Below are 14939 nucleotides of genomic sequence, written 5' to 3'. Positions count from 1 at the left end.
TGCTGATTTTCAGTCCCTTGCAGGTTTTCCAAGGATTCCCTGTTGGTTCACCTTGCTACTGTGCCTTCTCTACCTAAGGCACACTTTCACAAACTGCTTTTCAGCATCCATGCCAGCTTACAGAGTATCCTCCCTTCCCCACATACTCTTTACTGGGCAAAGAGCAGGGAAAGCTGGTACCCACCAGGCATCAAGTGTACACTTACTGCAATATTCCCTACAAACAGCAGAACAAATGGTAACTAGTGCCTCTTTGCAGTTATGTAAGATGAAGGGCAGGTTTTACAACACTAACCTTGCCACACCAAAAATCTGGATTTTTACTCTTTCAGCTGAGTTCTCCTTTCAGCTGAGTTCTCCTTTCAGCTGTTCAGCTTTTACTGGGAAAGAACACAGTGTGCCGCAGCGAGACAAGGTAGAAAATCAACAAATTTTGCAGAGCATTGCAAGTGAATTCTGTTAAAATCTCCTGCATCTCATAGCATTCTCCACAAGTTACTATTTACACAGAGTGTTACACTGGCCCTGAAAAACATTATTGATATAATTTGTATCCTCTAATCAAACCAAAGTGCTCAGGAAAAAAAAAAAAGAAAGAAAAGAAGAAGAAACTGACAAAGAGCTTAGAGGAGAACTAATTTTAAAATACTTATATACTTAACTAAAAATAGCACTTTGTGCATTAACAAATTCTGATTATAAAGATGGATCTGACAGGCCCTGCTAGAACTGGAAACACACACATCCTCTCACACCAGTAGGAAGGGAAATTCCCCTTTGGGAAAAAAGGGAACACAATTGTTTGAAGTGCTGCCCAGAGACAAAAAAAAAAAAATCAACAGTAGGACTGTAACACTAACTACAGGGAGCCAAGATCCCAACAAGGTCAGAGAAAGGACATTCAGCATAAAGTGTCCTTAATCTTCACCCAGATGTCTGCCCCAGCCCATTCCTTAACCCCTCCCTCACCTTGCAGTGGATGGCAAGTCCAGATTACAGGCAGAAAGGGGAACAAGAAAGCAAGTAGATTTGACATGAAACTATGTAAAGTCAATTTTAAAATGGAAGCTGCACAATGTTGCTCACAAATTTAGAATCTTAAAAAAAAAATACCTGGGACCTACAGTGGTGGCCACAAGACACGTGGTACGTTACATGGCTCTGCAATTCGTCACCCAGTATCTTCTAGCCTCACTTTCTGGATTTGAAAGCAGAAAAGCATGTTCCTTGGGGATAAAACCTGGGCCTTCCTTGCTGCTACTCCATCAGCTTGGATCCAAATTCTGCCTGAAGAAAGTGAGTGCAGCACTACCAAAGGTTTGGTGAGTAGGGACAATTTAAGATTCAAGGCAGTTTAAATCATTCATTATTTAAGATAATGGAAAAGTTCTCAAGTGCCAAGCTGATGAAATATCTACCAATTAGCAGAATTAGTACTTGAAATAGAAGCAGCAGTGCAAAATGAAAGCCAGGAATGCTTCAAATAGATTTTTGGAAGGGAATTTGCCAGAGGAGAGGGTCATACACATGGAAATTTATCAAAATAACCCCAGTGTGGATACATGTACATCGGAATAAAAAAATGTTTCCTTTTTGTCCTCCCCTCCTGACTTGAACTTCCCCCCCACCCCCCCAAATGGTCTAATGCAAGTAAAATGCATGCATCACCATTGCTTTAGTGTGTTAGGCTTGCTTCAGCAAAGGATTAAAGCCAATTCCTATAGAAACAAAAAATGTGGGGTTTTTATTACATATCAGCTCAACACGACTCACACTAGATGCTTATATCACCACAAATGACTAATATATCATTCCTCTCTCATTTATGCTAAATCAGCAACAACATGCTGCACCTTCCATCAGATATTCACCAATACACATTGTCATGGAGTTCTTGGGAATAAAGTATGAGAAAAACATATAGGCCTCACTCAAACTTGCCTATTACTATGTAATAGCAATTCCTGCTGCATTTGTCAAATAAAGCAAGATTCTAGCATAGATAGCTCTGAATACCAGCCAAAAGTATGGGAAAGTTACCTTATCTTGAACAGAAAGTAAATTAAGACAAACTGGCAATGTTTTTTTTTTTTTTCAATGGGCTTAAAGCCATTAATTTTTACACTGGTGTAATCATCAGTTTGTGGAAGAAATACTCTTCCCATTCCCATCTACTGTGTGGACATCTATGGCAACAGTCTCATGGAGCACAGTCACCCTGGACCAGATAAAGCCAGTGAAGAAACAAACATATTTCCTCTCAAATCTCTGTAAGGAATTAATTTCCAAGAAGGTTTTAAGAAACAAACAAACAAAAAACCCAACCACCAAACAAACCAGGAGTCTCCATATCTGAAAGGAACATAAGAAACAGTCTCACCACGTGGCAGGTGGTCAGCAGCAGACTACAGTTAAAGATACAGCATGCAATGCTTGTTCTAAACCTATATCTGATGTAAAATTATTTATATAGGAAGTGGGAGTGGAAAGGGTACCACAAAGCTGAAAATCTGTTTGGTGTTCAAGTCATGGTATCTGTGCCCTGCACTACTGCAGTGGGCAGAAAATCATAGTTTCCTACGGGTAACGCAAGACCAGATGCTCTTAACTCAAGCAGTCACTGGCACAAGTTGTTTGTCAGAACTACCTAGGATGAGAAGATCAGTGGGGCTAAAATTACAAGTTTCCCACATAACGAGCAATGCACGAAAAGCAGGCTGGTCACAACGGTGAGGCCACCTGCCAGACAGTGACCAGCACAGAGACTGCTGCACAGCAGCCAACTGTGCCAATACTGCTCCAATAAGCAAATGGAAGTGGTAAAAGGCTATATACTTCCATAGGATGACTAACGGGAATCAGCACTGTACATGTAGACAGCCAGAGCAAGGAAAGAAATAAGCATGTAGCCACAGAAATCCTACAACAGAAGTGTTAAGGATGTACTACAAACACACACAGACCACCACCTGCTCTCTATCTTGTCCAAACTTAGCACCAGGGGGAAGAGACCTGTACTTTTAAAAGTCTGCATCATTGAGCAAGAGGGTTACTCAAAACACCAGCTTTAAGAAAAAATATATAACTTCTGAGTTTTAAAGCTTATAGAAGTGAGGACTCAAAAACCACACCTGAAGATAGATGCTGTCTGGGGAAAATGGTAAGCTTAAACAACTCTTCGGAGGGCCCTCAGTGCAGGTTGAAAGCATGTAATGCCCCTCATGGACACCACTCAGGTTCATACTGCAGAGCAAGACTGCTCTAACACTTAGGAGCAAGGAAGTTACATGCAGAGTCTTGACTGCAGGTCTCCACTGTCATGCAGAAGTAGAGAAGAGGTTCCCAGAGGACAACCCCATTCACCACGTACAGAGAATGCTGTGATCTCTAATCTACCTTCCACTTTATCACAAGTATTCAATTGTATGTATCAGGAACAATATATACTGTGAAGAGTTGAAGCTAGAAAAGCAAATCCAGCTTTACCCTTTTCACAGAGGAAGACACCGTGTTCTCAATAAACCAAACACCACAAGCTTTCTATGGAGCTGGAAGTCTTTTAACATAACAGGTCTCCTTGTAACTACATGACTAGGAAGCTGTGCCTCAAAACCCATGTGCACATCACCTGTCCATTTCTGGAAGATTTTGACCCAAGCTGTAGCACTCCCTGAGAGCCTGTTGGAAATCAAGAATCCTGAGAAGAAAACAAGTTTTTTCTAGACAGCTAACAAAAACTATGTAGATGTGTTGGTATCTGCTGCTTTCCCAGTTGCTTCTCCCCTGCCACATTGGGATTTTGAAGCAAGTATCTGCTGGTTCTCAGTTCACAACATCTGGGATCACCCATTCTTATTCCACTGGGATTTTACTGCAAAGTTTTCCATATTGACAGATGCGACAACTCAAAACACACTTGCTGTATTAGTGTGCATGTGTTCAGTGCATGTCAGTACAAGAGGCAGGCATGTGCAAAGGCACAAGAGTTCACTCTTGCAGGTACATTTCAAAGATAAGTATCCTAGGGCAAGAACAGCAGTTGCACTATAGCATTTTGGTCAAAAAATACCCCAAACTTGGGTGTCATTAGGGCAGAACATAGCAGAACTGCAAGAATGCAGGTTTTACTAGAGCAGTACCTAAAATAAACACAACTCCTCTGAAAACACCTCTTTTTCCAGCAGCCTGCTTGTATTGTGAGCCCTCTGGAAACAGAGCCTCATTAAAATGGAAAAGGGCTAACAGAGCAGGAGAGAACAAGCGTGCTGGTCCTGCAGTGTGCCTGTCAACCCCCCACCATGGGGAGAATGAAGACTGTCCACAGTGCAAAACCAGATGATGAACTATTCCGCCTAACAGCTGTGGAGAAACATTTGGACTTCCAATGGAAATGCAAGCAAATAAACCAAACCCTACTTTCCCATGTGGAGGACAGTTATCCTTTGGAACAGTTAGGGGAAGACAGTGCTCTAGCTCATAACTGTCTCTACTCCAGTACCAGATGGTAAAGGGCTACTGCCTGCAACAATATACAGCCTTGGGAATGGCCTATTTGACCTCCAGAACTAAAGGATGACTCTGCATACAAAGAGTGAAATTGAAATGGGGAAAAAATAATTCCCCTTAGAAGGGAACAGGGGAGTGCCTGGCCCTCAGGGACAGGGACCAAACTCTAACACAAGACTCAGTTTCCATTCCGTCCAAACATGAACATCTGGAGGCTCCTCCTTCTCCACCCCTCTTTCCAGCTCAACCTTCAGCATCTGTCCAAGGAGGGAGACAAAGAGACTTCCACAAGGTCTGCTGGGTATCATCAGTCACTGACAATTGTTCTGTGCAATTTCGATACTTGGAAGCATTCTGCACTGAACAGAACAGACTAGTCAGAGGTGTGTGTTACACTTGTGCAAGTCCTTGGTCTTTCTAATCCACAGCATTGACCAGTTCTCCATACTTCAGAGAAAGGGGAAAAAGAAATCTTGCTGGTACAACAGTGCACTTAGCTAGTTGTGTGATGTATAAGGTGCATGTAAGGAATATTAAGATCCCACCCAGGGCTCTATAATGATACACTGAGCATAACAATCCCAGCCACAGGACAGGGCTGTGATTTTACCCTGGAAGGGGATGGGCACCAGGGAAAATGGCTGTCTTCTGTTCAGATGGTGGGAGAGACAGTGAAATGGGAAAGCAGGAACTTACCTTCACTCCATCTGACTTCTTGTTCAGCAGGCTTTTGGCAGCTGTGGAGAGAAGCAGGAGAAGTAGGTCAGATTTTGGTTTCAAGACTATTCTCTCTCCCCCGCCCCCCCCCGGCCCCTTCCCTCAAAACTGCACAAGACTTCAGAAGGACAACCATCCTGCTAATTCCTCTCTAACAGCAAGAGACCTGGAGAACAGGCCAAGTCACTCATCAAATCCATCCCAGTGGCAGAGGGTCACCCATCCTAGCTGTTGTTCACCTCCTTAGGCAAAAACACTCCCACTTTCACCATCTCAGGAAGACCAAGTCTGAAATGAGACTTTAGAGCTCCATTTCAATGCTCTACTCACACACTGTGACCCCATCCAGAAGTACCAGCAGTTACAGGGAAAAATGCTAAAGAAATCTGCCACATCTTTGCAACAGGATAAGGGCTTTCCCCTCAAGTGCAGCCATTCACGTAACAGACTTTGCTTATAAAGGGGGCACTCATAATGTGGAGGCCTCTTAATTACTACTATTCACAGTTACTCTGGGGAAACATCTGGATAGCTGAAAGGAAGAGACTGGAAAAGTGCAAAAGGCAGCCTCTGATAACTGTTTAAAAAAAAAAGGAAAAGAGAATGAGAAAAGAGACAGGAACTAGGCTGAATTTCTTCACTGAAAGATAAAGATGCTCTGCTGTGCTCAACTTGAACAACTGGCACTAGCAATGAAAGGGAGAGCATGATAAGCACAGACAGGGAACCCACAACAAATGCCTGGCAGAAGGCACACTTAGGACTGATGAAGGAGCTGCTCCATCGATTACAGGTAACTGGTATGTTGACAATGACTGTCAACAGTAAGACTCTATCTACAACCTCAATAGATATAAAACATAGCTTGCCTACCCATGAAGAACATATTCAGTTGTTTCAACCTCTGTAAACACACTGACATGCCTCTGCTAAGCAGCTGCTGGGAAGCATACGGGTCTGGGTATTTGACCTGGATTTTAGCTCCAGAAAAGATAAGGCCTAGAGAAAAGGCAAGTCCTAAGACAATGCTCACATGACTGTTGAAATGCTTTGCTCCCAAAGACATGCTGACCAACTCGCACACAGAGTGCTCAGTCTCTCTCTAGAAGCAGCAACATTAGGCAAAAATGCTTTTGCAATATCCAAGCAACTGTTCAAGTTTTGTGTCAAAAGCATTTTCCACCTTGCTTTCCCTACCATATGACCCTACAGATATGGATTAACTAGACAGTATTAGCTGAGCTGGTGCAACGACTAAGGTGTCTCCTCACAACAATGAGGTGGCACCCCATATAAGTTTATTACAATCTCTGAATTGGTCTTCCTAATTCTACTTCCTAATGCAAGTATAAATCTAGATCAGGATTTTGTCTTCATTCTTGCTCTCAGAAACCATCCAAGAACACTGGAAGAACCTCATGCAGAGGTTTTCTGAATGTGATGTGTCAAAACACAATGCTCTAATGTGCATACATGAAGGTGGGCAAAGTCATCCAAGCAACCCATCTGTCCTGCAACAGTTTCTTTGCTAAGTGTACACATACTAAAGCATTGCAAGACTGAATCTAACAGAGAAGTTCTTGCCACCTTCAAGGCATGATGAAGACAGCTTGATTCGACATCGAAGTGAGGAGAACAATGGGGTCAAAAGGGGTCCAGCATTTATACCACACATACATCAAGGCATCTCACACAGCAACTGCTGAAAACAAGAAACTGTTACGGCCTTAGAATACTTCTGAAGGAGTAAAGGATTCTGCAACTTAACAAATATCACAAACGGGACATCCTTGAAGTGAAAAAAACCCCAAAACATCAGAGAAGGGAAACAGCACCACCTTATGTCCTGGGAATGACCCAGACACAAGCTGGGAAGCAACATTTTTTACACTTTCTGCAGTTTCCCCAGAACCTCACATTTGTCTTTGTGGACAAAAGACAGCTAAAATCACATTCTACACCATTAAAGCAAATTCAGCTGAGAGTCCCTCTGTGCGGCCCAGCACTAGGTAATGTTGACCCAATGCTCCCAAGCGCAGCCTGGCCTTCAGACCCCTTCCCTGCTTGTACCTCTGCACAGTACACACTCTTCTCCCACAAGCCTGTCAGCATCCCAGCACTGCAGAAGGAAACTCGGTCTGTGGTGTATTTAGTTCACGCATCATACTGTGGTTTGTAAGGACAACCGGAGAGCCCATGAAATGCATTCACATGCAAAGACGACTGCAGACACCTCAAACAAAAGGGAGGCATGCAGATTTACCCACAGGTCAGCCTGTACATGTTGTGAGACAAATTAATGGGGATGCAAGTGGAATTTCTGCAGCAAGCAACAGACAAGGCTTCCAGTAACAAGAATCAGTTTACGAGTCTGGCAGCATCAGCCAGCATGCAACTTCACAAAGAGACAACAGGAGGCAGAAAATCCAAGGCAGACTCTTCACTGTTCAGGAAATGGTCTTGTACCCATGCTCTGCAGTTTTCCAAGCATGAGATACCAGTATTTATTTTCACCATCCTTCCTACCTCTTCTACACATTAAAGGGATTAAATTCCCTCTTCTCAGTGGAATTAAGAGTTCCTCTATAATGAAACAGTACAAAGGCACATGCTGCTAACCCGGTAACTTAAAAGCACAGTTCTGTTCCTGGTTTAACAAGACGCCCTCCAGTTAATCTCTGAAGAGAAACACAAAAGGCACCCCCCATATACCCCTCTGTCTTCCCACATTTCTCAGTTTTGATCTCTGTAGGAAACAGCTTGGGCTCTGGACCACGATCCTGGCAGAAACACAAATCCCTAACACTGAACTCATCAGCAATAAACACTAGACACTGGATGTACCAGAGCCAAGAGGGGGCAGTGGAGGAGTGAATTTCCAAGAGGGACTGAAATACCCACTCTAAACACAGCCGTGGATAGTTCCTCCCCACCACCAGCCCCACTCCTCCTCTTCCAGAGAGAGCAGCCCTTCACCCAGCCTGCCCTGGTTTGCCCTGTCCCCAGCTGTCAAATCTCAGTTATGTTTCTCATCTCAGTTAAGCTTCCAGAGAGTATTTTTTAGGATGCAGGGATAACACTGAGGTTGCTTTTATTAAGCCTGACTAACTAATGATGCTAGTCTAACAGACAAGCCAAGTTCTGGCTTCTAAACACAAGCATTTACACCACGAAGAATTGTGGACTTTGCTGAGACTTGATTATTAAAATAAAAATAGTATTATACCAACACAGAATTCCCAATGGCATAGAGCTGTGACTTGTCATCCTCATATTCTAATTTCAGCGAAAGTCTGATTAACTAATTCTCAACTTGATGTCACTTCTGGGGCTCACCACAAACCAACTGACAGTCAGTATATAGCCACAAAGAGACACCTCTGGCTACCATTACCAATGATGCCCACAAATGCAGTGTAACTTCAAGAACATCTATTTATTAAGGACAAGATAGAGCAAAGACTGACTCTTAACTCTCTGCCATGATGGCTATTTAGGCACAAGTCACTCTAGAAGCAGCTGTTTAAACACAGCACAGTGATTTCACAGAATAGAGGGGAGTTGTTGTCTTGTGTTCTCTACCCTCACTTTGGCTTCTGTCTCAGCAGTCCCCTTTCTCTTAGATTCTCCAGTGACTTGGTATGGGAATGTGTTGCAATAGCAATTGCACAGGAATGCTATGTGCTAAGTGAGAGACTAATAGAAAGACAACCTATTTGCATGGGATAACTGCCTGGCAGAATTTACAGTGTGGACTCTCTCTTGCTGAATAGTTGGTTTTGGTTTTTTGTTTTTTTTTTTTAAATCCTGCTTTGCTATTAACTCCCTCTGCCCCCTAAACAACACCACTGTTCCAGAAACATACCTGAGCAGCAGATAAGCAGCAACATTTAACATTTCCCTCCCTCAATGAAAAGCCTTCCATGAGGGCTTCTATTCCTCAGCAAGACTAAAATTATTCTGTTCAAAGAACTGCTACAGGATAAACAAAGGGTCATGAAAAGCAGTCAGTCACTTCAAAACACTCTTTTTAAAACAAGCAGAGAGAAAAGGGTAAAAGCAGGTGGAAAGGCAGGTAAAAACTCCAACCCATTAGGCAATGCAAGCCTTTATGTGATCTGGACCCATAGGATCTCTAGACATAGCAGACACCTTCCTTCCTATCCAATTCATCTCATCAGGCACAGACAATGCCTAGACTTGTACAAATCACTGTACAAATACTTCCAATGCTTTGGGAAAACCTCAAGGTTAGATAGTGTTTGAAGATGCACACCCATCTCCCAGACATGCCCCAATGGTTTTCAGAGAAAAATTGAAAGAGGGAGCATTCATTAAAACTAAAGCCTGAAATACACTTCTCAGCACTTTGTGAAGATGGCTGTTTCTAGGATGAAACCCAATTTTGTCCATCCTTTTACTCACTTTACAGCAGGCTTACTTACAGAGCTTTATCTACATAAATGAGTCCATGCACTCTTAAATACTGCAACTATCAGGAATCTCTGAAAGCCTTGCCAACTTTCTCTTAGTAATAAATTTACATTTACTTCTCAGAAGGTGATTTAGGAGTTTCTTGCATATGATCTAATCAATTGATTTACCTGACTATACTTCTGTATTCCATAAGTGAACGCAGATAAAATCAGCATTTGCCTGGATCATCTGAACATCAAAAGCCTCAAGTGAGCACTCAAATCATCCTGTGTATACCCTGGTGCAACTCTGAATATCCCACAGCGAAGTTTATATTGCAACGTTCTCTCTTGCAGCTGAGTGAATACCTACCAGAGTGTGGACAGAAACTGCAAACCCCTTATTGTAACCAGGTCTCAGTTTCCTGAGCTACACTGAAAGGAGTGCGACTGTATCTGCTTTTAACAAATAGCCTACAGCTGACCTGAGACACAATCTTTTAAGAACCACCACAAACAGCTAATATTAAATTGTTGAATACACTGTAACTGGGGAAAGGAGCCAGATCACATTCCTTCATCTTTAGGAACTGATCTGGGGCAAAAGGCACATAGCAAGCAACAGATTACTCACAAAAGAACAGAAACTTTTTTTTTTTTGCTTTGTAAAAAGTAAGGGGTTTTTGATGGGAAAAAAGAGGAGTACTGCTACAGACTCTAAGCATACCATTTGTCACAAGCTAAAACCACACTCTCAAATGAAGGAACTCCATATTACAAAATGTGTGACAGGAGATAGCAATAAAAACAGGATTAAAGAAGTCTTCTCATATTTCCTGCAGATAGTACTATCACGCCTAATCAATTGATACCAGGGTCACATGAGCCTTCATTTTCTTCCTGGTTCAAAATGTCTGTGAAGAAGCTTTTAGAAGATCTCATCCCCAAACAGGAAGAAGCTGCTTTCTTCATAAATCTAGTTCCCTGTCTGCTGGGAATGGGGCTTTCAGAGGCCCACAAAACAGTGTCACCCCATTAGAGAAAATAAAAACCTCTTAAAGTCTTTAGGGAAAGAAGCAAGTACTATTTCAGAACTTTTCAAGTGGAGTTAGATGACCTATCATGATAGGAAAAGTCTGAGCTCTACCCAAAGTTCCCACATGGACTTTGTAATTCTTTACTTTCAGTTAGCACGCACTTATTCTTCAATTCCAGCAGATTTATGTATTTCAATTGCAGCAATTAAAAAACCTAAGTAAACTGAAAAATAGTAATAATTTTAAAAAGTCAAGCTCATATTACACACAGTCCTGCAAAGAAAACAAGAGTAGCTGATCTCCCCACTTTCAAAACACATCAAAAATTAGGAATTGCTACTATCCGCTGAGACTATAAATGCTTTGCATCTAAATTCACAACATTTGTTTCTGCACATTTTTTTAGCATGTCTCATTACCTGGGATTGCAGCTTATATTCAAAAGCAGAACTCAGTGATACTGAGAACCCTGCACTCACTATGGGTCACCTAGGATTTCCTTTTTTTCAGCTGTTAACTGAAGCAGATCCAGCAGCTTCAGCCCTTGAAACAGAGAAGAATGAACAGAACAAGCCTTTTCCTCCTTGATACTAGCTCAGGGAATAAGTGGATGTATAGGTCACACATCATTAAGGAGAACCCTTCTCTCAGGCATTTCATGTACTCAGAATCTGGGCCACAGGAGATTTTCTTACCCAAGCACTTCTGCAGCTTCATTAGAAGTGACAACATTTGCAGACTAAAAATGACTCTAAAACTGCTGTTTAAAAAAAAAAACCAAACCCTGACTATTTCAGAATCATCAGTTAGGTGAAATAAAAACTAGCTGTGTGAACAGATCAAAAACTGTTCACACTAGCAGAAAGCCCAAGAAAATGTTAAGTTTCATACAGTCCTGCAGAAGCCATGTTGTTGTGCCATACCTCCTCAAACAGTTATTTCAGAACCATTCTCAGAAAACAATGTATAATTTTTAAGTCCTGTAATAGCACAATCCTGGGACAGGTGAATGGAGAAAATTATTCTGTCCGTTTAAGGCCAAACTATCAGAAATGCAGTAAAGAGAAATTGCTGTAGTCACAAGTAGTCCCGACATATTGGCACAGGTTCACCTGAAAGCAAGAACCAAGGAAAAACCATCCTGAAGTTGCTGAGGGTTGTCCCTTACTTGTAGCTTGATTTCACATCCTTTACTTTTTTTTCAGATCACCATACACCATTTAAAAATGCTGCCTTGATTTCACAAAAGAATGTATGCATGAATGTGCGCTTTGAATGCTGGGATGGGGTTTTCATGCCAATTAGAAGTTTATTGTAACATCACCCAGAATACAAGTATTAGTATCCACCATTAGTACATGGCCAGATGACATTAATACACTTCCATTTCATTCATCATCACTTATAATCCATATAGCAGACTTTCACTTGAAAGTAACTGTAGGCAGATGCAATAAAAAATTTGACTCATGCATTCAATGATTACCCTTTTTAAAAGAGGGGAAAAAATGGCAAAGACGGCAACGAAAGCAAACAATCCCACAAACCAAAAGCACTTGCAAATGGAGGTTTTCCACCCAAATGGAAGTGAACACAGATAAAACTGCATCACGTAGATGTGCTGAGCCAAGACAATCATCTTCCAAAAAGCACTGATTTGCATGTTGAGATTTGCATTTTCAGTAAGTGCACTATGTAATGCAGTTGGGTGGGAGCCAAGCTACCAGTTATTCAGCTTAAAAGGATGAAAACCCCTTCTGAGACTCCAAGAAAGAAAACTGTAATAGCTAGATGCTTCAGACCCATTTTTGATGAGTCAAAGTAATACAATACCCAAATAGCTGTTGTCTCTATTCTCACCAATATTATTACTTGCCGTGTCCCTCCCTCAGGTCTAAAGGAATCACTGCTACCTAATAAGAGTTTTTGACTCCTGGTTTCAGACGTGAAAGCTAACAAATGCCAGGTAGAATTTCCCCAAAATAATCTGATAACAAAGTATATTGAGAGGATTGTGGCAGCTGACTTTATTTCTGTTTAGTACCAGACTACAGTGCCATGTGCTCCTCTCCAAACAAATCACTTCCTATTTCATATTGGTCGCCAGCCAAGGCAAAGCGACCACCACTGCACCATGACAAATTGTGAGCATGTTTCCTCCCTTCCTACTCAACCCCAAAATAGTTAAAATATCCCAACCACTCACACAAAACAAAACCAAGGAAGGGATGGGAACAATGAGAACTTACCTGAAAAATTCCGAGACACAAGCATTGTTGTGAGGATTGCACCCTGTGGGGAAGAGAAAGCAGGGATAACAGACAGTGTCACTCACTTCAGAAAGGGGCTGGGCTGACCCATGGAGAACACAGCGCGTCAGGTGCCAAAGCAGAGGTATCCCAATGCTACCCTGGAAAGTCCTAGTTATATCCAGGATTCCCACATGTGGCTGTTGGACCTGATATGGGACTGCTCGGAGTCGTGCCCTTCTAGAGCGGCAGCTAGAGGCCAGGCAGGATAGCCTAGGAAATCTAAAATGGCACTAATTTATGCTTAGACACAGTTGCTTCCTAGCTTTCAAACAGCAGATAGCTGCTTCATGCACAGGCCAGAGGCTTTGCCCTAGCTACAGGCAACTGATACACTATTAACAGGGAGGCAGACAGTGATCAGAACTAAGGGCCCCAGGATTTAAGTAGTTGCTCTATTTCAACTCTATTGCAGAACATAGAAGGGGTGATTATGTAGCAGAAGAGGCATGGGAAACTTACAGCTTTGGAGAAAGCAACTACCTAGCTCCTCAATACACTACTTCAGTATCCTGTACTGGAGGCCCACATAAAGTACTTCACTAATGTTAGTGAGCTAATCATAAAAAAAAATACTGTTGCTAGGAAGGCATTAACCTCAAATTCAGAGGATTAAAAACAAACTTAAGGCAAACTAGAACATACCTTTAGCTTCCTTCTAGCATTGAACTTTCTCAAGCATTCCACAGTCTCCTGCCTGTGCATCATCGAAGCAACAGTGGATCGTTGCTGAAAAACAGGAACAGCAAAAGATCAAGAACATACCCTAACTAATTCAGTCTGGGGAGTTTGCTCCACTTGCACACAACCATGACATGCAAGCTGACATGGCCAAGTCTCTCACCACTGCGTGGCTGCAAAACACTGTAATGAGTTCATAACTAAAGAACTTCCCAATACAGTAAGACATATTAAGTGAAGGTTGGCTATTACAGGACTGTGCCCAAGAAACTCTATGACTGAGGTACAGGTGAGAATCAATGCTCCCTGTCTCGCAGGCACACAAATGGACCAAGACAGAAAGAAGACAAAGTCAAATGAACAAGCATACCCACAGGGGACTGAATTAAAGGCACTACAGAAAAGATCTATGTTGCATTAGTTATGTCTCTAAGGGGAAATTCCAAGCAGTAAGTGAATACTGGTAAGCTGTAGCCTTCCTGGACATGGCAACTCCCTGAATGTAAGTGTTTGACTAGCAGAGGCCTCGGCATCTTTGCATCAGTTTTGCAGAAACAGATTTTCAGTGTGTAAGAGGAAAGATCATATAGCTCTATCATACCAATGCAAAAACCTGAGCATAACCTCTAGCCAGTGATGCACACCTGTCAGCCACAGTAGACTGGGATCCCATCAGCTGCAAAATGAGAACTTCCCAGAAGTGTTGCCAGTCATTAAGCATATGAGGAAACCAGAAACTGATGCTGCCAGGCATTTAGAGTGCATAAGAAAACCAGAGGCTAATGCCAAAGTAGCTGTTGCTCTTGCATAGAGCCACAAGCCTGAATTCCATTTACAAGGACAGCGTGTGAATTACTAACTTGGCAGATCAGTGTGTGCAAACCTGCCATTACCCTTCTCTCGCTTGGAAAAAAAATCTGCAATACCCAAAAGAACTGTAAACCATGTTCATACTCAGCTAGTTTCATGTGAAGTCTCTGCTTTGATCCTGTCATCAAAGCTAGTGACCTGCTGCAGTACACACGGCAGTATGGAGGGAGAATATAGCTAAACTGTTCTCTAACAACTTTGGCAGTCACTGTTCATCCAGCCTCCTTAGGAGTGACAGCGATGTCCAGTTGTTCAATGTGGGCTTACAAGAGTCAGGACACGTACTTCAGAAGTTCAGTGATGCTAAGTAACTCGGTGTCTCAGATAAACTTTTAAGATTTCCTACCACATTTACTTCAGAGGAGCAATACCTCTCCAGAAAGAAAACATATGTTGCACACATA

General features: G+C 42.2%; 1 protein-coding gene across 17 annotated transcripts in view; it reads right to left on the bottom strand.

Moving 5' to 3' along the window:
- The window catches only part of CAMK2G (calcium/calmodulin dependent protein kinase II gamma), a 119576-nt gene that overhangs the window by 24062 nt on the left and 80575 nt on the right, over positions 1–14939 (bottom strand). For all 17 annotated transcript variants that reach the window (XM_069796302.1, XM_069796305.1, XM_069796307.1 and 14 more), the window contains 3 exons: positions 13630–13713; positions 12925–12967; positions 5203–5243 (listed from right to left, as the gene is read on the bottom strand). In XM_069796302.1, the coding sequence (XP_069652403.1) occupies positions 5203–5243; positions 12925–12967; positions 13630–13713 (168 nt within the window). The remainder of the gene's footprint in view (positions 1–5202; positions 5244–12924; positions 12968–13629; positions 13714–14939) is intronic.

The sequence above is a fragment of the Haliaeetus albicilla genome, chromosome 11 (assembly GCF_947461875.1).
Source record: "Haliaeetus albicilla chromosome 11, bHalAlb1.1, whole genome shotgun sequence".
NCBI lineage: Eukaryota > Metazoa > Chordata > Aves > Accipitriformes > Accipitridae > Haliaeetus > Haliaeetus albicilla.
The sequence above is the reverse complement of the archived record's forward strand: the minus strand, read 5'-3'. Positions and strand labels throughout refer to the sequence as shown.